The sequence below is a fragment of the Solanum stenotomum genome, unplaced genomic scaffold, assembly GCF_019186545.1.
Source record: "Solanum stenotomum isolate F172 unplaced genomic scaffold, ASM1918654v1 scaffold10253, whole genome shotgun sequence".
Taxonomy (NCBI): Eukaryota; Viridiplantae; Streptophyta; class Magnoliopsida; order Solanales; family Solanaceae; genus Solanum; species Solanum stenotomum.
Window position 1 is genome coordinate 15,161 of NW_026020977.1, and position 26,555 is coordinate 41,715.

The window sequence follows — 26,555 nt, forward strand, 5'->3', positions numbered from 1 at the left end:
AATTATATTCATACCATTTGCCATTCGGTATATAAAGTTGGCGAAATGACCTGAAAGACCTTTGTACTTGACTCTGTTTGTCAGTTGAACCCTCATACTCATCACTTTACCAACTAGACCCTTAAATCCATCAAAATATAATAATTTAAGCTCTTTTCTCCTCCGATCAGTGTGCGTGTAATGGACACGATTACACGTAGAATTTCACATCATTTTTTAGTGCCACATGCAAAATTAAGTGCTAAAAAATAAAAAAATCAAATAGATCAATTTTTTTATTTCTTAAACTTTTCAAATAGTAATCTTCTTCATATTTTGTCACAAATTGAGCACTAGATTCATACCCATTAGATCAAATTCCTCTTGATTTAACTTGTAAATTCAACTACAAGTTCACCAACACAAACTCAATAAACTCCGATCAAATTTTTTAATTAATTTTACAAATTCACAAGACCCATTTATTATTTTGTTAAGTTTTTTCAAGCTTATCAATATAGTTTTAAAATTTTCAATAGTCACAATCATCCTTCACATTATCCACATCTCCTCGTTGAAACCATCTAATAAAAGAATGATACTAATATTTTTCAAACCTACAAAAACGAAAGTTTTAGAAGAAGTTGAGCCTACTGATTTGTATATATATATATATATATAAAGGCGGAGAAGAGTGAATGTGGGGCTGGAGAAAGAAGGAAGTTGAGGATTATGGTGAGGGGTAGAGGAGAGAGGGCTGGTAGAGAAGAAGAAAGGGTTGGTGTGGGTGAAGGAGGGTTGAAGAAGATGAATCTTATTTTTTAATTTTGTTAAATTGATTTTTTTAAAAAGTAAAATATTGGTTTAACTCGCTTTTAAGCGCGTGTAATCACACATATTTCCAACTCACCAATATTAATGTCATATAAGCTCGGTCAATGGTCAAAAGGGTTTAAAATATTGTGTTCTGGTGAGTTTAAGGGTTTGATTGGCAAAGTGATGAGTAGGAGGGTCCAACTGACAAACAGAGCTAAGTACATGGGTCCCAGGTCATTCCGCCTATAAAGTTCTTGACTTAGGGTTTAATTTCATACTTTTATTTTTGATTGTCTCAAACATTCGATTATTCACAATGGGCAAATATTTACTTTTTGAGCAAAATGAAATCTGTCTATTCATGTGCATGATACATTTGATTTATTACTTTATTTTTAAGTAATCTTGAAGCCAATGTCTTAATGATTTTATAACGATTTACCATGTGTACAAAACGATAACCGATAAACTTCAAAATTAAACTAAACCGATCAATGCACAACCTTAGCATTATTTATACTTGATAATAAACACTATTCTTATACAACTTATCAAACCCACCCCTTAGGTTTAAAGTTTTAACTTTTTACCCTTATATTCAGGAAAATTCCCAAATCTTGTCGGCGGGAAAGCAGTGGGCTGACTGAGACATCGCAAGCAATCGCCGGAAAACGCGGAAGTGGCTGAGATATCACAAGTAGTCGCTGGAAAACGCAGAAGAAGTGGCTGAGATATCACAAGCAGTCGCCGGAAAACGCAGAAGTACGGTTTCATTTCTTGAAATTCACACAACCTAGACATTTCTTCTTTCTGTGATTAGGGATTCTTTTAAAAACAATCAAAAGGTACCTTTTTGTGTGTTACCAGCGTGCATTTCTGAGATTTCTGTATTACCATGGTGTTTGATATACTACTGTCTATAGTTGGAGTTCCCCCTCTTTTTTCTTTTGAAGAATTATACAGTGTGCACATATACAATTTGTCTCCCATTGTTTTTCTCAATTGTAGAACATCATTTCTGAAATTCTTAAATGCAGTTGCTTTTCAAGTATTGACTTGTGTTGCTGTGATCATTTGCACTCATTTGTCTCTAAAATTTGGATGAAAATTGTTAACAAGTGACTAATTAAATAAATTGAGTTGTGAACATACTTCATTTTTGTTGAAATGTTGTTGAAGATATGAACTTGTTTTTATCCGATTTTGTTAGAGGGATTTTGTTCATGTGTTGGTTAAAGTTTAAATAGATCTAGAAAATAGAACTAACAATCTAATAATCCAATATCAAATTACATTTGAAGTGAATGGAGAAACTTAATATTGATATAACGAAAAATATCATGAACTAGGATTAGGGACATTGCTTACGAAAAATAAAACTTACATAGATAGTAATAGTGCAAATAGTTAAAGATAAGGATAAACTTTGTAAAAACTTGATCTTTCTCACTTTCTGGTACCATACCACCTTCATCTTCACCTTTTTCGGCCTCATCCTCGTTGAGACTTCTATCTGGATCAGTCCCCATTCTTGTCGAGGACCGAATGAATCATATTTTAGTCCCAAGTTTTCACACATATTTCGAATTTCTCGACTATCATCAAACTTAGCACATGTGTTGTTTCAACAATAATATGGCCCTTCACAGTCCAATGTTTGTAATAAGTATTTTGGAAGGCCATCAATTGTTGGATATACTGAATAAAAAAAAATCTCAATACAACTTTTCATTTTCTAATAGGCCCAATACCCTTCTTCATCTGCTTGAAAGAATTTAAGATTCTTTCAAAGCATGAAAGGTGACAAGTGTTCTTTTCAACTCTAAGATTTCTTTATACAAGGCTTGGATAACCGGTGGTTCATCTCGAAATCGACTGTTTTGAGAAGTTTCGTTAGTGCTTGATATAACAGCAGATTATGCCAGCGGCATAAGACTTCATAATGACACCTTTTCCAATATAAGTCAATCCACTTAAATTTTTCTCCGTAAATCTGTACATCTTCTGGCTTTGTAGAGTGTGCATCTCTATTCTTGTGGACAAGTTAGAGATGCCAATTTTGTGGAGATCCCTTGGCTTCAGTGTTATCAAAAGGAAAAAACGCAAAAAAGCTCTAGGGTTGTTGGGGCTTTAAGCACAAAGCGCCGAAAAAGCATGAGCTTTAATGAAAAAAGGTGCAAAGGGAGAAAAAGTACATATACATGTTCAGTCCAATACTAATAATTATAAGCATGAATGACAAATATATGAACAGAGAAAATGATTTTTTTTTCAAAAAAGTGAAATATCATTTGTTTGGTATCTCCCCTTCATAAGAAGTTCATTGGCAAGAAAAAGTACGCCTTAGAACCTTGATGATGCCACTGAAGCGCACATTAAGCAAGGCGAAGCGCTCATGACATTTTGAGCCTCGCTTCAGCGCTTAACTGCACCTTTGACAACGCTGCTTGGCTGGGACTATTCTTTTATCTATGTTCTTTGCTATTGTATTCTTTATTAAGTTCAATTATTAGCCAACTCTTTTTTGTACAGAGGTGCAAGTGTGCTATGACTTTTTAATCTTATGCTGTTTTTTATAATTTTAATCAATAGAATATTGGCCTGTTTTCTGATTTGGACTTGTGGTATGTCTTCTTCATTCTTCTATTATAAGGCTACAATCTACATAGTAATATGCATTTCTGTAAGATAGTAATTTAACAAACCTCTCCTTTTTTGGATTTTAAGTTGATATATATTCTTTTCTTCGGCTATCTACACAGTTAAAACATCTAGCTACATGTCATCCTACGAGGATCCTGTGGTGGTTGACAGTTCTGCTGAATGTAATGGAGATACACCTAGTACCAATAAAAATGGACTTCACCTTTATCCTGTTTCTGCCAATGATTCAGGCGAAGGTTTACCATATGCTCCTGCAGATTGGCCAAACCCAGGTGATAAATGGGCCTGGAAGGTGGGGAAAAGAATTGCATCTGCTGGCTACTTTCTTGATAGATATCTGTATCTTCCAAACCGTCTTCGTGGAAAGCGAAGTGTTTTCGCAAGTAGGCTTTCGGTTGAACAATATGTCAGGTCTGAGTTTCCAAGCACAGATATCAATGAATTCTTTGCCTCATTTAGTTGGAAGATTCCCTCAAAACTATTAAAAGGTTAGATTGGTTACAACTTTTGTCATTTAGTACATTGAATTTTCTTCTATTTTGGTATTAGTGAGAAACTTTTAGACATGGCTCACTTGGATGCAACACTTTCATGGAAAACGTGTGCAATTAGGAGCACCTTTCCAAAATTACTGATCTTAGGCTCTGGGCTCTGCATATGTAACTGACTTTGTTCCGTGCATGCTCTTTGCTGAGCTCTCTTCCACCATATTGGGGAACCTATTTATTTATATATATTTTTTAACTTTAACGCCATAACACCAATTTAAGAATACGTAATTTTTTTTAGAGGCTGTGTGTGAAAATGTATATATCAATGAAATAACTATCAATACTCCATTTGTTTCAATTTACGTAACGGTGTTTGTTTGGATACGGAGTTCAAGAAAGAAAGAAGAGGTTTGTAAAATTCTCATTTCGAGTGAGTTGTCTCTATGATTGTAAATTTGCTTGCTGTCAGTTGCTTGCAAATCTTTTAGTGTTTCTTGTTGTGCTTAAGCGAGTTACTTGTTACCTGATTTCACATTTGTCTTGTCTGAAAATTGTAGGTAACTGGTATGCTGAGCTCACATCTTCAGGCATGAAATCTGATTCTCACTTAGGAACCATTAGTTGTAAGGCTGGTAATAGCTTGTGTGCGAGTGCGAGTTTAATAGAAGCAGGGAATCCTAGTCCAGAGACCATGTTTTGTGACATTTGTTGCAGTGAGCCTGGTTTTTGCCGAGATTGTTGTTGTATTCTTTGTTGTAAAACTATTAGTTCTGCTTATGGTGGGTATAGTTACATTAGGTGCGAAGCAACAGCTGATGATGGTTACATTTGCGGACACATAGCCCATATAGACTGTGCTCTACGAGCTTATATGGCTGGGACAGTTGGAGGAAGCATCGGTCTGGATGCGGAGTATTGTTGTCGGCGCTGTGATTCAAGAACTGAATTGGTCTCACATGTCATGAAGCTTCTAAAAATTTGTGGATCAATTGATTCTCGTGATGACATCGAGAAGATTTTGAATGTTGGCTTTTGCATTCTACGTGGCTCACGGAAAACAAATGCAAAACAGTTGCTGCGTCACATTAAATCGGCCATGGCAAAGGTATAGCTGACTTAGAGGTAGATGAATGGTACTTTGTTTCCTCAAGGTATCTAGTGGTGCTTTTATGTGGTTTCCAATTTTCTGGAATGACCTCTATAATATCTTGTATCAGCTTCAGAAGGGTGCCTGCATTGGAGATGTGTTCAAAGAAGTAGAATTCATGGACGCCAATGGTACCTCCTGTCCTTTCAATTCTTATGTCACTGTTTCCCTTTGGCTCATGCATATACTTGGTCGAGAAATCTGCTTATGTGTGTAAAACCTTCTCGGGTCTTCAATTTGAATTTTTATAAATGCACGAATATATATGTATACGGACATGCATGCACTGTCTGTGTTAGCTATTTCTGTACTCTACATTTGTTCACAAATTCCAAAGGCATATCTTGCAACTGAAGCATAATATGAACAGAAAATTATCGACCAAGAGTCTTCTGCATGAAATCAATTTAGGAGGGCCTCTGAATCAGGCTGAAGAGGAATTATTTTGGGGTAGAAACTGTTTGTCAAGTCTATCCCGCTGCTTCTAACCAGATGAAGGAGATAGAATATGTCCATAAAATTTAGTATAACCACCCCAAACAGAAAGGCATCAATCTGTTAGGGACCAATCAAAAAGAATATACTGATGCTGTATTAGTGAATTACAAGAGTAAATGGGAGGCACAATGCTGTCTACGACGTCATAGAATTTAACTTTTTACCTCCATAATATGATGCAGTGTAGGTTTTTGTGGTTCTCAGGTGAAACTGCTTAGGTATCTGGAGTAAGCTTCTAAGAATTAAGAAGGAAATCAAACTTGAGTCTCCCATTTATTAGCAATCCCAACTGTACGAATGAACATCAAGCACTAATAATATTAGATTTGTCATAGTAATAAAAAGAGTATAGTTCCAGCAAGGAGATCCGCAATGGTAACCATGAATGAACTTCATCAAGAAAAGTAAGGGTTATCTCACTCCAAGTTCTCCCCACTTCCTTAGGGACCTGACAGTCTTCTCAACTCACTAGGCGATATTCTTGGTAAAGCTTCAGGGTCATCAATAATATTCAATTCCCTCCTTTTTAAGCTATAAACATCTATTTATAGTCTAGGGTAGCTAAGCAAACACGTAGGTTAATACATGAAATGGGTCTCGAAACAAGATAATAAGAAGCTCTCCGGATTATGGGTGCAAGATATCCGGTCCCATGAACTACTCAATGCAGACACTGGTGTGTGTGGTTGATGGTATGGTGTGCGGTCATAAGTTCACGAGTTATGGACATCCTGAATTGCTCTGAGGTTGGTTTCCAAATCCTTCCTCAAATGGACTTGGTTTCCATTTGGGACCTCCCATTGACACCCAATGTCTCTTGGCATGATATTGGTGGGAACCCATAGTCGTGCTCGTATTGACTATTTATTTTGTGCTTGAGATTTTTTTGTTGAGCTTGAAGTGCAACCATGTCTTAATGATGTTGGCGGTAGGTTGAATTTACTGGATTCTCTATTTTGTATTTCAGAATCCTAGGTCAGTTAATACGTCTAGATTCCTTTCAGTTCATCACATGCTTGGTTTCTGACGTCATTTAGGATGTTTTAGATCTTAAAAGATTGGAGCTTCTTATGGATCTGATTACTAGGTTTGGTTTCTTATTTAAACCAGTGAATTTTTATCAGTCAGATTCAGTGATTATTTTCTTATACTAGATAAATTTATTCCTGATATTTATAACTAACATATTAATTCATAACATCTTCTTGTTAATAAATAAATCCTGTTTCCAGTTATATTTACCATGTAGTGGTAGTGTGGTACCCTCACCAAAATGTTGCCTAAGGGAAGTGACAATGCGTCCAACTACACCACACCTACTGCAGGTTTATCTGTATATTAGTTACTCTTAGGTTCTTCTTTACATTCTTCTAGTCCATCTTGATTTTACTCATTTTGTAGCAAGAACGATGTGCATGACTCACCGTTTAGGAGTCACGAGTACCTTCAAGGTCTTATTCTTCTGTCACAATGTACAGGAAGGAGTTTTGCGATGTGTGAAATATATTTTCATCTTAAATTTCCTTTTCTTTTCTGTATCTCTTGTATGTTTGTGTATATACTGATATTTATCTGATCATTATAAGAGCATATTTAGTCAACGCAGTAACTATGTTCAAGAGCTTTCTGTTTGAATATCTCTCTTCCTTGCAAAGCTTCATTCCATGTAATATCTCTTTAAAGCCTGAACGTACGCGACTTTCTTTTGATGATAGGAGGAACACCTCATCATGGAGAGTCAATTCTTCGCGAAAGATCTTCACCACCAAAGATGACTTCAAATTTTGACCATCGAGTTGAATCCCTTAAGCTTGAGGATGAAATTGATCAAACTCTGCAGGCATTGAGGAAGTCTCAAAACTTTGAGTACAGACTTGCTGAGGAAAGACTCCTTGTTCAAAAGAACTACATCATGAATCTATATGAACAGCTCGACAAGGAAAGATCTGATCTATCAAGCCATACAACGATGGTTGAAACAGATACCTTAGTTGATGCTGTTCTACAAAGAGTAGACCAAATAAAGCGAGAAGTATTGAAACTCAAGGACATGAAACAGGTACAAAATGGATTTGGAAGTACTTCTAAGACAATACTCAAAGACTACTTTGGTCTAGAAGCAGAATCTTCTTAAAGCAAAGCTCTGCACTGTATCTTTACAAATACATGTTTGGCAGTCTTATGCCAAAACTTTGCACATTGTATCTGTAATGTTTGGCAGTTTTATGCCAAAGCTCCGCACATTGTATCTTACAACAAATATATGTCTGGCAGGTCTTATGCCAAAGTTCTGTTCCGAGCGGAGTATGTCGTTGTAACTTGTAACTGTCGAATTAAGTCTTCTATATGTGAACATTTTCATGAAATCAGACTTATCTAGATTTTTCAGAAGTTGGGAGTGCAAAATGAGCTTTTTTCTTTTGAAAGATAACCTTCTTTCCCACCCAATTTCTCATATGAAAAGGGGAGCATTACCTTAGTGATATATTAGCGTGACAAATTTATGTAATTCTATTGTTGCATTATTTTGCTATCGTTATTGCTTCTTGTTTTTTGTTTAGCTTCACGAAGTAGGGATAAGGTTTGGGTATACTGAGACAAATGAAAAGCTAATGTGTCAAATACTATAAAATGTTTTTACAACCTTCACAATTTTGTAGGGAGTAAGGTATGCGTGCAGTGAGACAAATGAAAAAGTAAATGTACAAGAGAGAAAACAGTTTTTTAAAAAACTGAAAAAAGTCAAATATTAGCATATTAGTAGAATTATTACAATTTACATGGAGAATAAAGTTCCCCGAGTCAACCATAATGTACAACAATTATTATTATTTTATTTAGTATATTATTTCTGGAGAATAAAGAAATTCTGATTTTATAATATTAATTAATGATTCTTTTTCCTTTTATTTTCTGGTTACTGTACAAGAACAAGCCGGGCACCGCCACCCCAAACATCTCTACCGTCGGCGAACTCTCCACCGCCACGGCCAGCTTTTGGCACCGTCACAATTAACTCACCGTCCACAAACACCGCCGTAGCCAGCTCCGGCATTGTCGTAGCCGGCAACCTGAACCTCCACGTATCCACCTTCAGTTCTTCCAACAATAGCTCCTCTATTCCGCCAGCAACTCCGCCATCTCCGGCGCCATTTCTCACCACAATCTTCGTAATCCCAGTATGAATCTCAACCGCCTGCACCCTAACACCTCCCGCTCCGCCGCTTCCGCCGTCGTCAAATTCCATCACCGCCACGAAACGGAAGAATTCCGGACCTTCCTCAACCGCCACGTCAGCATCGGAACGAAACGGAAGTTCTAGAACCTTCCCGAATACATGAGGTAATTTTCGTAGCTTCTTCATTGGATTCCCTTCCATTGCTGCTAAAATTTGTTCCCGCTGCTCCGAATCCGAATCTGAACCCGACCCGATTCCTTCACGAATGGCAATGTTTCGTTTCAGGGACATAGGATGAACCCTCATGCTATAAAATTTGTTGGATACAAAAAATCCCAATAATACCAATTCTTGATGAAAAATTGTTGAAAATGAAAAAAAGAAAAGAAATGAGAAATAAAAATGTAGATGTAATTGAATATATAAAGATGGTATGTATATACCTATGTATATATATAGTAATATATATTCAATTACATATTGCCTCTGCAAATATGGATTTGGATTTCTTGGAGTTGGGTAACAGCCAGAAAGAAGGAGGAGAAGAAGAAAGAAGAAAAAAATATAAAAAGTAAATGAAATTAGATACAATATAAGTTAGCTCATTCGACTCGGCCGTTTGTCACTCCTAGTATTCAGGATAAAGATAGATATATAATACGTGTATTTTCTAGAATGAGAAAAAGTTAAACCCAATGGTTTCAATAAAGATTACACTGCTTCCCTACATATTGCATCTTTATCATAATAACTTGTTATGACTTCTTCTCTTATTATTTCTTTTTTTGAATTATTTTGTTATGCTTTTTCTTGAGTGGAAGGACTATTAATTTTTCTTACTGAACTGAACACGTTTCCAGATCATGTTACAATTAGAGTTAAAGCCTTTTCACGAGCTGGGCTTGAACATGTGCTTTCTGGGTACATTTCGGTAATATAGTTGGAGGTGAGTCTGTTGACCAATGCTTGAACTAAGATAGTTTCAAAATAGAAAGGGAATGAGTCTGGAAAGACAAGTCGAGAAGGGTTGCAAACTTAAATGAATAGAATTCAAGCCGAAAGTATTACAAAATAAAAAGAAAAAGGCTGAAAAAAAGTAGCTCGCCCAAAAGAAGAGGAATGAAACACTCGACTGAGATTGTTGGAAAAGAGAGGCAAGGCCCACGGCACTTGCTAACGAGCAGAGAATCGACTTTGCTACCTCTTAAAGTAGGGGTAAAAATCTGCGTATACACTATCCTCCTCAAATCCTCCTTGTGTAATTACATTGAGAATGTTGTTGTGTCTCGTATTTTGCAGGAGATCAATAGGTAGATCGCTAGAGCACTTTCAGATATAGGATACTAAAGAAAGTGTAATAATCATAAGAAACAATGAAAAGAGAAATTTAATAAGAGAATTTTTTTGTGCAACACTGGATATATAATGCTTCGAATTGACAACTCAATTATGTGAATATTGCATTTGCATCCTATATTATAATTTATGCTGGCTACCCTTTAAATTAATCCATAAATAATTTCTATTAAATAAGTTAATGATCACAAAGCCACTGAGCCATAACTATATACAACCAGCTCTTAAGGTAATGTCAGTTTCAAAGCATAGATTTTGCAGATTACATTTAACAGGGCATGCAAGACTGGTCCCTCAAGGACAGATTCAATTCAATGTTGCATTGATCATGGTTGGCCAATTAAAAGCTCAACCTTCCACGTTCTCGTGGCGGTGCATCCGACGCCTGCTATGAGACCGTCTGGTGCTATGACTCCGCCTTTTAGGCAGCGGGCTAGAGGCATCAAGGTGGTGAATCTCTTCGGTGTTCCCTTGATGTCCGAGTATGCAATCAAATGGGTCTTCGGTTGACTCTAGAACAACAGCAGCACCAACACCATTCATCTACAATATTCAATACACAGCCTTGTAAAAGCAACTTAACTTATTCTGCTATAAATTATAATGCAATATGACAGACTAAAATGGATTTGTTTCTGATTGACAATGGTAGCAATGACTTTTTACGCTCTTATATACACAGAAGAGAGCCCCCAATTTACTCTACTGCCCTGCCAGAGGGCAGTGCATAAATTTGGTGATTTTATGTAATTCCTACTACGACGTTGCACAACGGAAAGATCCCCAGGCCTCAGTATCCATTGATCATCTTCAATATTATATATAAAAGAAGCAGAGTACTCACATTAATTTGCTTTCTCTCAAGATTAGTTTTCCTCTGATCAGTATTCTCTGAATGGGATTTCTTACTGGAAGAGTCATCACCTTCAACCTCGTGAGAAGAAAAAATTTCCCCATAGGTACTTCGAAAACGCCACCTCGGTTTTGGCTTGTCTGTTGAATCATCATCATAAACATTTTCAGAGTAAAAGTATTTGGAGACGAACTGCAGTACAGGCGGATTATGCTGGTACTTCTTCAACATTCTATCACGACAAAATACTACATCAATACATAGTTAAAATGAATCATGCTGATACTTCAATTTCAATCTTGATAGAATAGTACATCCGTAGTTCATACATAATGAAAAGAAAGAAATAACCGTGATACTATTAACATAAGGAAGTATGATGACAAGATTCATAAAAATTCAACGAGTATCAAAGCTTTATTTTAAAGAATTATTGAGATCTTTCCCTTTTGAGGAATATATGTCTTGAATTATTTTCGTTTTGTTTTCATTGTTTGAACTACACAACTATGAAGTGCTCTTGTTATCGGTAGTTGAAGACTCGGAATATAATAAGGTTTCCTTGGATTAGCCAGGTCTCTCCCACACCCTTCACCAGTATAACTGTATGCCTACACTAGGATACCTATTTTGTGCAACGAGTTTTCCATTAATTCAATATTTTAGTAGTATGGTTTAAAGATGCATAAAATTCACTTGCACCAGATTCATATATTCAAAGAGAGCCTAGATATGCAGTCAAGCCTGACATGAGGCAATACTATGAAAGAAATAAATCAAGCCTTGAGGCATACAAATGAACAATCTACTCTTTCTAGCTTTTGACTGAATGCCTACTACTTCCATTTTTCTATGTTATTCTTTGTGTGTGTATATTCTTTTGCCATAAATTACTCTATTTCATTTGTTGTTTTCCTTTCCAAGAAAGTGAACAGATTTGAGTCTTCAACCAGATTTAAGCATGCAGACCAAGCATATGTAGAGGACTAGGCTTCAAACATGAAGTGATAATGTAGCGCTCATTTTTATTAGTCCAATCATCTGACATTCCGTCAATTTAAAACATGAATGAGATATAGTGATACTTCGTATATTTCCTTCACATTATGTATTGCCATGCATGCTATTCTGTATTTTTCCATGACAAGTGTGCACAGATTTCTATACTTGGTGGAAATACATGAATGTATATATTTGAATTGAAGTAAGAAACTCAGATCATTCTCTAGACAATAGCATACTTCAATGTTAAACACTCACAGTGAGGACAATTTCTTGCTATCTAGAGTACTCTAGACTACGACATATTTTAAAGTTTAATACTCTTGCGGTGAGCCGGTGACAATTTCTTGCTATCTAAGGTACATCAAGCAAAACTTTTCACACTTCTTAGTCATTCTTATTCTAACTGAAGACAAGGAAAGTACCAAAAGAAGAAGAAAAATCAGAGAGTATAAACATAGCATAACTGATCAGTCAACATGTTCCTACTGCAAGTTGAATCCAGCAAAAAAGCTCAGACAGATAAAGATGTGGTACTTAAGTCGTTTAAACTCCTACGGCGCAAGTTATCATGTACAAAGCACCCAAGGATTAAGATTTTGAGAATTCAATTATTTATCAAATGGGAACAGTATGACATATTTAGTCCTTGTCAAAGGTTTAGCATCTTTCTCATTCAAATATCTAGAACTACAAAGCAGTTTGCATTATGGAGGGAGGTAATTAGACACAAGTTTGGTGAACTCAACCCATGGTGTACCAATGTGAGCGCTGATACTTATGGNTGGGCTATAGAGGTAGCTGTCATAAAGGATTATCATTTATATTAATTATAGTTCCCCATTTTCACATGGTACCTCACTCTAACACCAATGTGACGAGTAATAACCTATTAGAACAATCAGGCCAACTGATCAAACTTAGAAGGATGTCATTGTTCAAAGTTTGTTTAGGTGTTTGATTTTCAAAGTAAAGTTGGAGGGGGAAATGATTTTAACCAATTAAATTCAGGAAAGTATTAATCTTGCAAATCTTACTAACACCACCCCACCCCCAAGGCCCTTTGTTGCTTTTCGAGAATAAGATGTTGAAAAGTATTTAAGATCCCCTTCCGAGGGCATTGCTTAAATTAATTAAAGTATTCCTGATCTCTTTTTAATTCTATTTGTTGGATAACAAACCTAGTCACGAAAAGTTTATCAATGAAAGAGGATGCATTTTGGGAAAAACAAAAAGAAAATAGAACTTCAATGTAAAGTAGCGCAAGTAAAATTATTTGGGAGTGCTCAAGGTTAAGTTTCATTGTACTAAGTCATGCATGCATTCAGACTGTGTAGCACTTCATCTTTAGGGGTAAAAATCACCTCATTTATTTAGCCCAAAAACGAAAAAAAAATTGAGAAGTGTGTTTGAGGACCTACATTTCCCCCAACTCCTTTTGCAGACGAGTTCCATGCTGAGAGAGAATAAGTTCAACACCTGAATCCAAAGACTTGGCAAATCTCCACTTGCCATAGAACCAACCAGCACCTGGAGATAGAAGAGTTTGAAAAACTAAGCAATACACTAGGGAAAAGCAACTGAAAATGTTCTCTGTTTCGAAGCAGAAATCAATAGCTCTCTTACTAACTTGAGGCCTAATGAGTTTCTTGAACCAAGTATCCTAAATACAAAGATTGGTTGGCCTATCATAAACTGGACATATATAGTGCGAGACAGAGTTAACAAGTTTCCAGAGTTGCAAAAGCCCTTGAAATAAGAATGTCCATCTGTTTTTCTCTATACAGGTAAAGGGCTAAAGGCTATTAGGTTGCTTCTGGAAATGTCAAACCATTAATCAGAAAGCTAATAACTAACAACTAGTTAAAAAGAGGAAAGAGAAAAATGAAAATAAATCTGGCTAGTCAACCATTGAATTCTTCGTTTAGCTTTTACTTCTGGCAATACTTTAAGAATTTTTCCATTTTAAAAAGCTAAATATGTGAATAAATTGAGCACTTGACAGGCATCCATCAACTGCTTAGCATTTGAGAATTTACAGAAAACCGACACCAGACAGACAGATATTGTTGGTGGCCAATAGGTAAGAGTAAAAGGCAAGAACATGAGAAAGACAACTCCCTGTCCTCTAGGATAAGGTTGAGTATGCTCTCTGATTTTAAAGGTTTAAACAACAGCGAGGATCAGACTTTTTGGAAAGGGAAAACTGACGGTATCTTCACTGTTGAGGCATGCTACATCTGTTTATGAATGAGATGAACCGGTCACTGGTCAGCACAAAACTCTTGGAAGCAGATCTGGAATTCTAAAGCTCCTGTTGAAGTTATGTGCTTTGTATGGTTGGTTGCCAAGAAGGCTTGTCTAACTCGGGAAAATTTACAAAAGAGAGGCATAAAACTTATTAATAGATGGTATCTCTGTGGGAATAGTTCTGAAGGCATCAGCCGCCTTTTTTATACATTGCCATATTAGTTATTACTTCACAGGTATGCCAAGATCAACAATAGAATTCCTTCTTTGCTGGAAAAGCAAAGGCTGCCAAAACATTTTAAGAAGACTTGGAACACCATACCAGCAGCAATTTGGTCGTATATATGGATGAAAAGGACAAAAGACGCTTTGTAAACCAGAGAAGCTCAATTTGGACGATCATATCTGACTGAGTTCTTATGATTTCATTTTGTTGTAAAGTGGAAGCATTGAAGATTCAGAATCACTGTTACAGTTGATAGAAACTATTGTATAGATAGTCACCTAGTCAGGGTTGTCCTCACTTCTGTTTTTGTTTTTGGTTATAATCACAACACTTTTTAGTCCTGTTTTTCCTGGCATCAGTAATACTTACCTATTCGGAAAACAAGAAAGAATAAGGTTGAGGATGAGGGTGCATTTTAACTTACCAACTGCAAGGTTGATGCGGAAGAGGTTATGCAGCCTTCGAGTAACTTCAACAAAAACAAATTGAGATAATAATATTAGGGGCTTTAATGAACAATATATATGGGGAGGGAAGACAATCACATAGCTAAGCAATACATAAAAGAAGTGAAAACATTAAAAAGGAAAAGAAGTTGCTTTCCTGAGCAGCAAATATTCATCACAGATAATTTAGAAATAGCCCCTAAGATTTTTGAAATTAGTCATCCATGCCCTTTGTTAAAAGTTTGATTTTAAAATCACTTCATAGATATACAAATGTACCATATATGCCCTACATTTCTAACAAAGCTGCAACTGACATATTATCTAGTTGTCCATTTTAAATTTCCATGTAAGTGAGACATGTAGAAAATAAGAAAACGGGAAAGTCCATATTTCCCCCTAACTTTGCGAAATTAACAATCTATTCACCCATTTTAATATTAGTCAGCTGACATGGAGACAACAACTTACCTCAGTCCCAATTCCCAAATAAGTCGGGGTTGACTATATGAATTGAATCCCCACTTCTTCATTTCAGCTCATTTCATTTCATCAAAAAATAAGTTGAAGATATATGATAGATAATAATAATAATAATAATAATAATAACAACAATATTAGAAGTTCTCTAACAAGTCTAATACCTATTCTCAACTTGTAGATACCACCTATATGAATCTTTTCTTTCATTGTGTCGTATCTTTAGCTAAGTCTTCATTGATACCAAGGATTTGTAGATCTTTCGAGACAACTTTCCTCCATGTGATTTTAGGTCTTTCACATCCCTTTTTAACACCTTCACTTACCATCGTCTCACACCTAGGGACCAATGCATCTGTATGTCGCCGCACACAAGACATGTTCAAACCATCTCAAGCGACCTTCTCGCATTTTATCCTCAATGTGTGGTACTTACACCTTCTGACAAAAGTGGTCATTTTTAATCTTAACTAATCTTGCATGACCGCATATCTATCTTAACATTTGCATCTCTACAACACTCATCTTGGACCTTAGCAGCCCAACATTCACTATCATATAATATTGTTGGTCTTATAGTTGTCCTATAGAACTTAGCTTTCATTTTGATAGGCATCCTTCTATCACATTAAACAACGGTTGCACTTCTCCATTTCAAACATCTAGTTTTATCCTATGAGTAACATCTTCATCTATCAATTAATTCTCTTGATAACAGTGAGCCTAGATATCTAGATTGTTTGCATTTTGGCACCGCAATCTCGTCTAATCTCACCTTAACTTCTTTCTTCTCATGCTGACTAAACTTGCAATTCATGTATTCGATCTTACTACTACATATCCTAAAACCCTTGCTTTCCAAGGTGCCTTTCTACAATTCAAACTTTTGATCGATACCCTTGCTAATTTCATCCATTAACACAATATCATCAACAAATAACATACATCATAGGACCTCATCTTGTATTGTGTTGGTTAGCTTGTCCATTACTAGGGTACACAAGTAGGAGAGCTCAATGCCAACCCTGGTCTAAGCCTATTGTTAAGGGAAACTCCTCTGTATCACCTAATACTATTTTCACGCTAGTGACATCTTCTTCATTCATTTCCTTTACGACATTTATATATTTAATATGAAGTCCTATAAATTGAAAAATGTGGTAAACCCCCATTTTTATAAATTGAATATCATCAAAATGAACTCATTTTCTCCTTGCAACCATCCTCTAGCTTTCTGTCGCGACTACAACTACTCCAGCGACCAGTCACCTCCCTCAAATTCATCTTCCCTCTTCCTCCATTTTCCGGTAGACCAGTACTTCCAGCATCATCTACCTTTACGTTGCACAACAACTACTCCAGTCACTATCTCAAACTTGTCTTCCCTCTTCCTCCATTTTCAGGCAGAAAGACCTTACTTCTAGAAAACATGAACAAATTCATTTTCAACCTCAATGTTTGAACACAACTCAAGTAAAGGCTCTACAATCTCATTACAATGTCAAGGTTTAACCTTTTTCTTGTTTGGGATCTTCTTGGACTAGTCATCATTGCTGAGATAAGCCACGTCAAATTTATAAACAAGAGAAGACGGAAATAAAGTCCAAAATCTTAACAGGTAGTTTCATACTTTCATAACCATCATCATTGTGTTTCGGTTCTTGAATGGATTTCGATAAAACTAAAGATTTTGGCCCGTTTAATAACTTCACTCTCTTATGAAGTGAAAAAAGAACAGCATATATATCTAAAAATATAAAAATTGACCAATATTAAGGAAGAATTATCCAACGATACAAACAAATTTGACAAGTATACGTAGGAATTGTACCTAACCAAGTGGCAAGGGAAGCACCAATTGCACCAATGCCAAAATCTCTTACAGCAGATTGCTTCCATGAATTTAGTAGTTTACTTTCTTCAGTTGTCAAATTAACCTATGAATTTTAATAAGCATATTATATCTTCAAAAGGATACTGAAATTTACGACAACAAAAATTTGAGTTAATGATAAAAACACACATAAATATCCCCTTTTTCATGTTTTATACTTAAACTACCAGGTGTGCGAGTTATCAAGTTGAACTACCACCAACTATTTATCAAAAGGCACCTCAATTATCAATTGTTCATATTCCATATATGAAACTTACACACCTATAGTTCAGTATAAAGCTGAAAAAATCAATTCTTTAGTAGTGTATTTGATCATTCACCCAAATTTTTGAATACAAAGATAACATAGAATAAATGAAATCACCTAATTGATTAGAAAAAAGAAAGAAGAGAAAATTGGGTACCCATTTCAATATGAAACATTTGGGGTCAGAAAAAATCAAACCTTTCTGGAGATGAGAAGTTCATTCAATTCAATGAGCGAGTCTGCCATTGTTGCGCCTAATTTCAGGGTATGATCCGATCAAAGGTGGGTATAATGGTTCTTATGACATCCGGAACGTCATCAGGGATCCGAATACAAATCGGGTCAACAAGTACAACTCTTTGGTACCATAAAAATCATTTTAAAATGACAAATGACATAATACATAAACATATATTATTATTTTTTAATTTGATTTAATTTCAGGTTCAATTTTGGATGCGCATAAATAGATTTTAAATTTGTATAAAATTGAATTTATTAATATATGTGCTCAGATTGACTCAATTGTCAATTATCTCGTAGAACGCTTATATTTTTACTTCATCAATTTATTTTTAAAAATATTTATTTATTGATACATAATCGATAACGAATTTGAACGACTTCTTTAAACCCAATATCTTCAATTATGGTTGAGGAAGTTTGGTCGGGTTCTTTGCATTCGTATCAACATGGACATAAAAGGAAAGACCGTGCTTCAAATGGGTCTTCCATCGACTATCCAATGGATCATGGACAAAATGACCACGGTCAGAAAAAAAACTATATATAGGAGATTATTGTTTTCTAAATCTATTTCTAAAGTCACGTCTTTTAGTTTTGGGACTCAAATATAGTACTTTCGAGTTTCTCATTATCCTAAGTTCTCCTTCCAATTATAAACCGTTTTAGCATTTCTTGAATTGAAAAGATATTTAACTCTATAAAAACTATATTTTATGTCATCATCAATACATTTGACACATCCAACATATATATATATACTCATTATATTCCGTCACAACTGAAATCTAGAAAAGTATGAATATACGCATACATTCCTTCTACTTGTGCAAAACATAGAGGTTAGACATTCCTCTCAAGAAAATCATTTTTTAAATTCACAAGAATATTTTTTCCAAAATGCAGAGCCCACATTCCCTCCAATGAATATCAGTATATCAAACACTCCAAAGTCTCCATTGTAGAGCTTCCCAAGCTCCTTTGCTCTTCTTCCCCACCACATGCCATGGCTATAATGACCCACCCCATCACCCCCTTCACCACCCCACCCACTACCCACCTGCACCTATCTACCTCCATCTCCAAAGCCACTTCTCTCCCTCAGCTCAAACAAGTCCACACCCAAATCCTCCGTCAAAACTTGTCCGATTCTGATTCCGATTCCCTCCTTTTCAACCTCATTCTTTCTTCAATTNNTCTACCTCCATCTCCAAAGCCACTTCTCTCCCTCAGCTCAAACAAGTCCACACCCAAATCCTCCGTCAAAACTTGTCCGATTCTGATTCCGATTCCCTCCTTTTCAACCTCATTCTTTCTTCAATTCCTTTACCTTCAAGCCTTCACTATTCGCTTTCCGTCTTCTCCACTTTGCAAAACCCACGAACCCATCTCATCAACAAGCTATTTCGTGAACTTTCACGTTCTAAGGAACCCCATAATGCGTTATTGTTTTTGGAGAATGGTAGAAGAAATGGGTTGGAAGTTGACAGGTTTAGCTTCCCGCCATTGCTGAAAGCTGCGTCGAGGGCTTTTGCATTGCGTGAAGGGATGGAGATTCATGGATTGGGTTGTAAGCTTGGGTTTGATTCTGACCCGTTTATTCAGACTGCTCTGCTTGGGATGTATGCTAATTGTGGGCATATTCAAGATGCGCGGTTGGTGTTTGATAAAATGTCTGAAATAGATATTGTCGCTTGGGATATAATGATTGATGGGTATGCTGTTATCCATTCAATTACTACAAAAGTTGAAGAATTTTGTTGCTGTTGTTGAATCATTTTTAGTTGATGAATTTTCAAAGATGTCTATTAAGCTTCTTATTTATAGCTTGCTGACCTTTTTGCTATGTGTTTCACAGTTACTGTCAGAATGGCCTTTTTGATGATGTATTGGTTCTGTTGGAAGAGATAAGGAGCTCTAATGTGGAACCCGACTCGAGAGTTTTCACAACCATTCTATCTGCTTGTGGTAAAACTGGAAACTTAGCCATTGGGAAAGTGATTCATGAGTTAATATCAGAGAATAATATCATTGCTGATTCTCGTCTGCAAAGTTCTCTTATCAGCATGTATTCAGGTTATGGCTGCATGGATTTCGCTCAGAGTTTGTATGACAAACTGTCACAAAAGAATTTGGTGGTATCAACTGCCATGATTTCAGGGTATTCAAAGGCTGGGCAAGTTGAAGCTGCACGCTCTATTTTTGATCAAATAACAAATAAGGACTTGGTTTGTTGGAGTGCAATGATATCTGGCTATGCAGAGAGTGACCAACCACAAGAAGGTCTGAAGTTACTTGACGAAATGCAGGCATCTGGAGTGATGCCTGACCAAGTAACTATGTTAAGTGTTATCTCAGCTTGTGCTAATCTCGGCGCATTGGATCAAGCAAAAAGAATCCATCTGATTGTTGATAAGTATAGATTTCGAGAAGCTTTGCCTGTAAATAATGCCCTAATTGATATGTATGCCAAATGTGGGTATCTAGACGGAGCAAGAGGAGTCTTTGGTCGAATGCGAAGGAAAAATGTTATTTCATGGACTAGTATGATTAGCGCGTATGCCATTCATGGAGAGGCTGATCAGGCCTTGATGCTTTTTCGTCAAATGAAAGAGCCCAATTGGATTACGTTTGTGGCTGTTCTATATGCTTGTAGCCATGCTGGACTAGTTGATGAGGGACAACATATCTTCTCATCAATGATGAATGAGTACAATATCACACCTAAACTTGAACACTATGGTTGCATGGTGGACCTTTATGGCCGAGCAAATCGTCTCAGAGAAGCCCTAGAGCTGGTAGAGACTATGCCTATGGCACCAAATGTTGTCATTTGGGGTTCACTAATGGCTGCTTGTCGGATCCATGGTGAGTTTGAACTAGGAGAATTTGCAGCTAAAAGGCTCCTCGAGTTAGATCCTGAACATGATGGGGCTTATGTCTTCTTATCAAACTTTTATGCAAAAGGAAAAAGGTGGGAAAATGTTGGGGAGGTGAGACAACTTATGAAACACAAAGGCATACTGAAGGAACGGGGACACAGTAAGATTGAAATGGACCATGAGATACACGAATTTTTAACGGCTGATAAGAGTCATAAACATGCTGATGACATCTACGCAAAGCTAGATGAAGTGGTTTGCAAGTTGATGCAGGTCGGTTATGCCCCAAACACCAGTGTTGTTTTAATTGATGTAGATGAGGACGAGAAGAAGGATGTGGTTCTTTTGCACAGTGAGAAGCTGGCTCTTTGTTACGGATTACTGAAAAGTAGTAATAGGGGATCACCAATCCATATAATTAAGAACTTAAGGATCTGTGAGGATTGCCATAACTTTATGAAGTTGGCATCTAAAGTGTTTGAGAGAGAAATTGTTGTAAGAGATAGAACTAGATTTCACCATTACAGAGGCGGCTCTTGTTCTTGTAAAGATTACTGGTGACAGCAATTTGTGAAATAGAATCAACCGTATGTTACATTGTATCATATGTCCTCGTTTCTCTTTAGCATTCAATTTCATCGAATAAGTGCAGGCAGAACATTTCTGACTACAGGGGATATAGTATTTACAGTTGAAACGTAGAACAACGTAGTACCAAAAGATGCTAATATTAAATTCTCAACGTTCACAGAAGAACAAACATATAGAGCTTAAACCGGGAGCTCTCATGAGGGATGAGAATGCTTTATCTCATAAGTTCTATTTAGGTTGGAATCTGGAGCCTCTCTATTGTGAAATCACTCTGCTGGCTCGTGAAAGAAGACGACAGCCAGAACTCTTGTTTCAACTTTTGAACTTCTCTTCCCAGCCTGAACTTCAAAAACTCCAACACAGCTGAAACCAATTTTCCATTTTCAGTTAAAGGACTTTGACTGTACTCTAGCATCCATGTATTCGGGTCCATTTGCACAGCAGAAGCACTCCATTTTTGTTGAGTCCATGAACTATTCGACTTTCTAATCAAGTAACGAATCTCACCATTGGACCACTGTTCAAAATGAAGATGAAAACAGCAACAAAACCTTAACTTGATGAAGTAAACTCGAAAGAAATGAGAAGACAGAAACAGAACACTGTTGAAATTATGTTACCTCAGTGAGTCTTCCTGATAATATGGTATATGATCGCGCAGAAAATCCAGCTGTGAGCAAACCAGCTGTTTGTAAAGGCCATCCCCATATACTCAACTCTTCTGAATTGGACTTGTACAATGTACATCGCGAATTCAGAAGCAAACCATCCTATAAATCAGTCGAAAAATCTACTTAATATTGGTATCCCCAGACATGTAGCAAAAATATGCATAGCATTAATGAAATCTATACCTGGTTGATTTTCCAAGTAGAATTCAGACGGCTGCAACTGGATATTTCTTCGTCATCAATCAGACCTTCAAGCTCCTTCTTAAAGAACATCAATCTTTCATCAAAATCCTTCAAACCCCATGATTTTTCACTCAAATTCTTAACAATTTGTTGCGACAATTGAGGCTGCAAGAACCCAGAAACCACCGAAGAAAGCCCAAATTCCAACCCTAAAACAACACCCAATCCAAAAATCAATCTCATCAAGAAAACCCCAAAACCAAAACCTCTCTTCCTCCTCTTCACCTTCTCATGAAAGCTCCCTCTAGCTGTGGAATTGAGCGGAGGGGACATGGACGAAGAAGCAGAACTGTTGCTACTCGATTTGGGGGTCGAAAAAGTCCTCGATGGGGTGTAAGAAATGGGGCTTCTTGGAAATTGAAGAGCTCTAGCCGCTGAAAGTTTTGTAATTGAACTCTTGTGCATGCTGTTAGTCATCAGATCGAGAGTTGCATTGAAACTGGCAATACAAATTTCGCAACTGCAATTGGTATCTTTTCGACATCCCGGGAAATAGTAGCTGTCTTTCGTCTCGGAATCCATGACGGTGGTGGTCGACGATGATTTCACGGAGGAATTTGGAGTTGAAACTTGTGTTGATTTCATGGTATTTTGAGCTATGAAAATACCCAAAATCTGGGGTTTCTTTGTTGTTTAAGGGAAGAGGATAAATGGGGTTTGAAATTTGAATGCAACGGTCATATCCTATGAAGAATATTTGGGGATGTGGCAATGACACATTTACCCCTTACATATCATGTCATTTATTTGGTAAAGATTTAAAAAATTATATACATTGATTGCATAAGATTTAAGATGTTGGATCCGGCTCCTCCCATTTCACTTAATTAGCAACGTATTATCTTGTTCATAAAAATAATCAAAAACAATAGTAATAATTAACCATATATAAACAATATCCGTACCTGCTTGATGGGAATCCCACTTCGTTTATGGACTTCAATGACGGCTAGATGTCTTTGCTTTAAGAAAATTATCCTTCTTGAAGTCCAGAAGTTCTTTTTAAAGCTAGTCAAACTCAACTCAAATCCATGACCAATTTGTTAGGATAATTTGTGGTAAAACGATCATAACTCTTCACCCTGATGTCGAATTGACGAATAATTTAATGTGTTGGAAACTAGACTCTTAGACATGCGTTTGATATGTAACGGGTTCTCTAACTCCTTATATATTGAGAGAAATAATCATTCCAAATTAGGCCATAAACAATTATATCAAAACTTTCTTATAATAAAACTTTTCACTTAAGATTTTTGTTTCGAGACTCCTTGTGGCCTCTAACTTCCGTCTAAGAATTTCAAGTGGCTTTATATAAGTGCAAAGTTCTTTTTTTTTTTATCATGATATCGGAGTTTTGGGCGTATGGGGGAGAGGGGTGTTGAATCCCATATCTTTTGTTGAATGGAAACAATAAACTCATGATATAATCTTGCATGCATAGTCGATTTTGAAATTGAGTTAGACATGAGATTCATTTTTTTTCCAAACCTATTTAAGTAAAATAACATGATTGCTGAGCTGCCTCCATTTTTTCCTCAAGATGCATCTAAAAATGTTGTGACTTGTGAATATTGGATATAAATTCTATAACTTTCTACCATCCACCATTGGTCTTTCATCTAGATGGTGAATGGAGTCCAATGTGGATGAAACTAAAAATCAAAATGGTCTCCAATGTATAGCATTCTTTATTCTTTTTATTTTTATTATTTCTTTCATGAAATATTTGTATTATGTTTTTATGATTGGGTGGCCATGAATATTTGGAAGAAAAACAAAGAGGATGGTGGATTTTGAACCTTGCATTTGAATATATAATACTCTCCGTCCCTTTTTAACGATCGGTTTAGCTTTTTTCACACATTATAAAATGATCGTTAATTTTAATCTTGAAATCTAAAGTAACATTTTGGGATAGTATTTTTGAGCTAAAGTGACAGTTAAAATCAACTCCGACCACTTTAAATTTGGTGATCAAAAGACTGCAATTCGACTGGCCATCATGTGATTTTATGGAAATTCTTGTCTCAAATATTATTAGTTATTTATAAATAATAAAATGCATGTGTTTTCTTATGACTAATTCCTATTTATCTACCATATCTTATGGGAATGATGCATCATAAATAGGAGTATTCTCATGCCAATAGGACTGCACTAAGCTCCCCTATGCACAGTGGTCAGGAAAGGATCAGTCCATAAGGGTTTATTATACGCAATCTTATCCTGCATTATTGCAAAAGATTGTTTCTATAGTTTAAATATGTGAGTTGTAACCGCCTTGTTAATACGTAAAAGTAAACAAATATATAGTTTGAGATGTTTGTCTAATTGGTTTCCAGATATCCAAAACTTGGATTATATAACTCCCTTTTGGTTTCTGACTTTTACCAAATTGTATTAATTTATAAACAATATTCTTTTCTTGAGACAATGATTTAGCCTATTAAAAGATAATCAATCAATCTTTGCATCTAATTAAAGCATATAATTAACAACATACCAAACAACTACCATTTGGCATATTAGGCCCCCACCTACAGTTTGCCTTTCCTATATTTAGGAACCCAAATGACTTGGTTACATCAAATCCTAGCATATACATACCTAATCAAGAATTTCTCCAATTTAAATTAGTGGACAATACAAAAACACCTCAATTGATAGACTAGTTATAAGTTCAAAATTAATTGTTAACCACTCTTCACTATGATTTATCACGTTGTACTTATTTTTCTATACATCGTGTCAATACTAATCAATAATGAAATTTATTGTAGATTTTCGTGTGAGAAAATCTATGCATTAGCGTATGGTCGATGTCTTGAGGGCACACACTTATTAATGGGAGATGGACTATAATGAACGTCTAGGCGATTGATAAGACGTGTTGAAGTGAAAACCTATAATATTTATTAAACACAAATGATGTCATGTGATAAATTTTCAAAAGATATGTTCATTCCCCATGCTTCATTTTTTTATTTGACTTTTAACATTTAGGTATATCAATTTATCTTGCTTTGTACTTGAGGAACAAAAAAATTAACAATTGGGACCAGACATCAAGTCCTCCACAAAAAAGAGCTTATTATTAGGGGCCACTAAATCTAAATATTAAGTTGTCATAGATTCTGCTTGTCTATTAATTTTTCAGAGTGAAGTTTTTTTTATATATATTATTTTGTTTTCTAATTTGAAGAAGTGCATGACCATAAGATGAGATTTGTTTTTTAAGATTCATGGCACAACAATATACCCTTTAAATTTGGACTTGGTTATTAGAGGCCTCTCAATCAAAATGAAGGATAGATTTGATTGATCGGGTATTGAATCGAATGAACACCCAATTACTGTATCATCACAACAATAATGGATGTCCAATCTTAATTTAAATTTTGCAAATTTTGTGGTGATTTTATGCTCCATATGTAGTGTACCATCATGCTCTATATATGGTTTATACAACGATGTACACAAAATTTTTTGAAACACTATCAAACTATTTCGAGTTAGTCATGGATGGAATAACATTCGTAACAACCTTTGATGACCCACACCATAGCGGTAGGTCATAATTGGAGGATTTTCATCAGTCTACTTTGTCAACAGGTGATAGGAGCGCAATGACTTTAGTCTAAACCTTTTAAACAATACCTAAAGAATCGATCCGGTCTTTTATAAGTGAGTTTAGGTTTAGTAGGGTAATTTCAGGTTTTGGTTACTGTTTTAAATTTATATATTGTTTTAAAGCATTGTTGGCACATTGTATCAAAATATATTGATTTTCACAAAAAAAAATATTATTAATAATTTACAAAGAGACGTTGAATGACGACGACAACAACAACAATAACATATATATATCGAGTTTAATCTCACAAAGTGAAATTTAGAGAAGGTAGAATATACATTGTTTTTATCTATATCTCAGAGGTAGAGATACTATTTTCAATAGACCATCAGCTCAAGGAGAAAAATAGTCTAAAGCAACCCAGAAAAAGAAGTAACCAAATATACAACAAACAACACATAGTAACAAGAACAAAACATTGTAACAAGACAGTAACTACAACAAAATAATATGATAGTTGAAGTAAAAGAAACAACAAATAATAATCAAAGGATAAGAAACTACATGAGTAATACTATAAGGGGTCGTTTGGTGTGAGGGATAATACCAAATAGTCCCGGGATTAAATTATAGTACCGCTTATTTTGTTGTTTGGTTGGCAAGTTCGGGATAACTTATCCCGGGATTAATAATTAATACCGGGATAAGTTATCCCTCTCTTGGGGTGGTATAGTAATCCCGGGATAAAATAGGTAAATGACAAAAATGTCTCTTTCAACCCTTTTGTTATATCTCTTTTTACATTAATGAAGGGCATT

The 26,555-nt window shown here is 35.8% G+C and overlaps 5 protein-coding genes across 7 annotated transcripts; 2 read left to right on the forward strand and 3 right to left on the reverse strand.

The window, feature by feature from the left end:
• Positions 1–1,339: 1,339 nt before the first annotated feature.
• Positions 1,340–8,000, forward strand: LOC125849738 (protein OBERON 2). Of its 2 annotated transcripts, none has more exons than XM_049529705.1 (5): positions 1,340–1,557; positions 3,558–3,947; positions 4,508–5,055; positions 5,168–5,228; positions 7,311–8,000. In XM_049529705.1, the coding sequence occupies exons 2-5, from the start codon at positions 3,575–3,577 to the stop codon at positions 7,727–7,729; spliced, it is 1,401 nt and encodes a 466-aa protein (XP_049385662.1). In that variant the 5' UTR covers positions 1,340–1,557; positions 3,558–3,574; the 3' UTR covers positions 7,730–8,000. The 2 variants fall into 2 exon arrangements, with proteins under 2 accessions (XP_049385662.1, XP_049385663.1); XM_049529706.1 differs by having other exon boundaries at positions 1,363–1,640.
• Positions 8,001–8,419: 419 nt separating this feature from the next.
• LOC125849736 (uncharacterized) lies at positions 8,420–9,281 on the reverse strand. The gene has a single exon (XM_049529703.1). It carries the CDS (start codon positions 9,077–9,079, stop codon positions 8,513–8,515), a length of 567 nt encoding a protein of 188 aa, XP_049385660.1. The 5' UTR covers positions 9,080–9,281; the 3' UTR covers positions 8,420–8,512.
• Positions 9,282–10,191: 910 nt separating this feature from the next.
• Positions 10,192–17,901, reverse strand: LOC125849742 (uncharacterized). 2 transcript variants are annotated; one of them, XM_049529711.1, is made up of 6 exons: positions 17,729–17,901; positions 17,218–17,323; positions 14,885–14,929; positions 13,406–13,514; positions 10,974–11,214; positions 10,192–10,672 (listed from the first exon to the last, which is right to left on the reverse strand). In XM_049529711.1, exons 1-6 carry the CDS (start codon positions 17,774–17,776, stop codon positions 10,478–10,480), a joined length of 744 nt encoding a protein of 247 aa, XP_049385668.1. In that variant the 5' UTR covers positions 17,777–17,901; the 3' UTR covers positions 10,192–10,477. The 2 variants fall into 2 exon arrangements, with proteins under 2 accessions (XP_049385668.1, XP_049385669.1); XM_049529712.1 differs by lacking the exon at positions 14,885–14,929 and having other exon boundaries at positions 17,729–17,878.
• Positions 17,902–18,764: 863 nt separating this feature from the next.
• Positions 18,765–21,259, forward strand: LOC125849741 (pentatricopeptide repeat-containing protein At4g14820). The gene is made up of 3 exons (XM_049529710.1): positions 18,765–18,887; positions 19,007–19,488; positions 19,632–21,259. The coding sequence occupies exons 1-3, from the start codon at positions 18,780–18,782 to the stop codon at positions 21,214–21,216; spliced, it is 2,175 nt and encodes a 724-aa protein (XP_049385667.1). The 5' UTR covers positions 18,765–18,779; the 3' UTR covers positions 21,217–21,259.
• A 108-nt stretch (positions 21,260–21,367) lies between these two features.
• LOC125849740 (uncharacterized) lies at positions 21,368–22,807 on the reverse strand. Its single transcript, XM_049529708.1, has 3 exons — positions 22,101–22,807; positions 21,867–22,016; positions 21,368–21,763 (listed from the first exon to the last, which is right to left on the reverse strand). The coding sequence occupies exons 1-3, from the start codon at positions 22,743–22,745 to the stop codon at positions 21,479–21,481; spliced, it is 1,080 nt and encodes a 359-aa protein (XP_049385665.1). The 5' UTR covers positions 22,746–22,807; the 3' UTR covers positions 21,368–21,478.
• Positions 22,808–26,555: the final 3,748 nt, after the last annotated feature.

Bases quoted from the DNA above. Each gene is read 5' to 3' on its own strand.
- LOC125849738 (XM_049529705.1), top strand. From the start codon at position 3,575: ATGTCATCCTACGAGGATCCTGTGGTGGTTGACAGTTCTGCTGAATGT. The intron at 3,948-4,507 runs GTTAGATTGGTT...TGAAAATTGTAG, and splicing joins TCCCTCAAAACTATTAAAAG to GTAACTGGTATGCTGAGCTC. The intron at 5,229-7,310 runs GTACCTCCTGTC...TTTTGATGATAG, and splicing joins AGAATTCATGGACGCCAATG to GAGGAACACCTCATCATGGA.
- LOC125849736 (XM_049529703.1), bottom strand. From the start codon at position 9,079: ATGAGGGTTCATCCTATGTCCCTGAAACGAAACATTGCCATTCGTGAA.
- LOC125849742 (XM_049529711.1), bottom strand. From the start codon at position 17,776: ATGGCAGACTCGCTCATTGAATTGAATGAACTTCTCATCTCCAGAAAG. The intron at 14,930-17,217 runs GTACAATTCCTA...TTTTTGTTGAAG, and splicing joins TTCCCTTGCCACTTGGTTAG to TTACTCGAAGGCTGCATAAC. The intron at 11,215-13,405 runs GTAGGTCCTCAA...TTGTCGTGATAG, and splicing joins CAAAAGGAGTTGGGGGAAAT to AATGTTGAAGAAGTACCAGC.
- LOC125849741 (XM_049529710.1), top strand. From the start codon at position 18,780: ATGGCTATAATGACCCACCCCATCACCCCCTTCACCACCCCACCCACT. The intron at 18,888-19,006 runs GTCCACACCCAA...TCTCTCCCTCAG, and splicing joins CTCTCCCTCAGCTCAAACAA to CTCAAACAAGTCCACACCCA. The intron at 19,489-19,631 runs GTATGCTGTTAT...TGTGTTTCACAG, and splicing joins TGGGATATAATGATTGATGG to TTACTGTCAGAATGGCCTTT.
- LOC125849740 (XM_049529708.1), bottom strand. From the start codon at position 22,745: ATGAAATCAACACAAGTTTCAACTCCAAATTCCTCCGTGAAATCATCG. The intron at 22,017-22,100 runs GTATAGATTTCA...ACTGATTTATAG, and splicing joins CTACTTGGAAAATCAACCAG to GATGGTTTGCTTCTGAATTC. The intron at 21,764-21,866 runs GTAACATAATTT...CATTTTGAACAG, and splicing joins TATCAGGAAGACTCACTGAG to TGGTCCAATGGTGAGATTCG.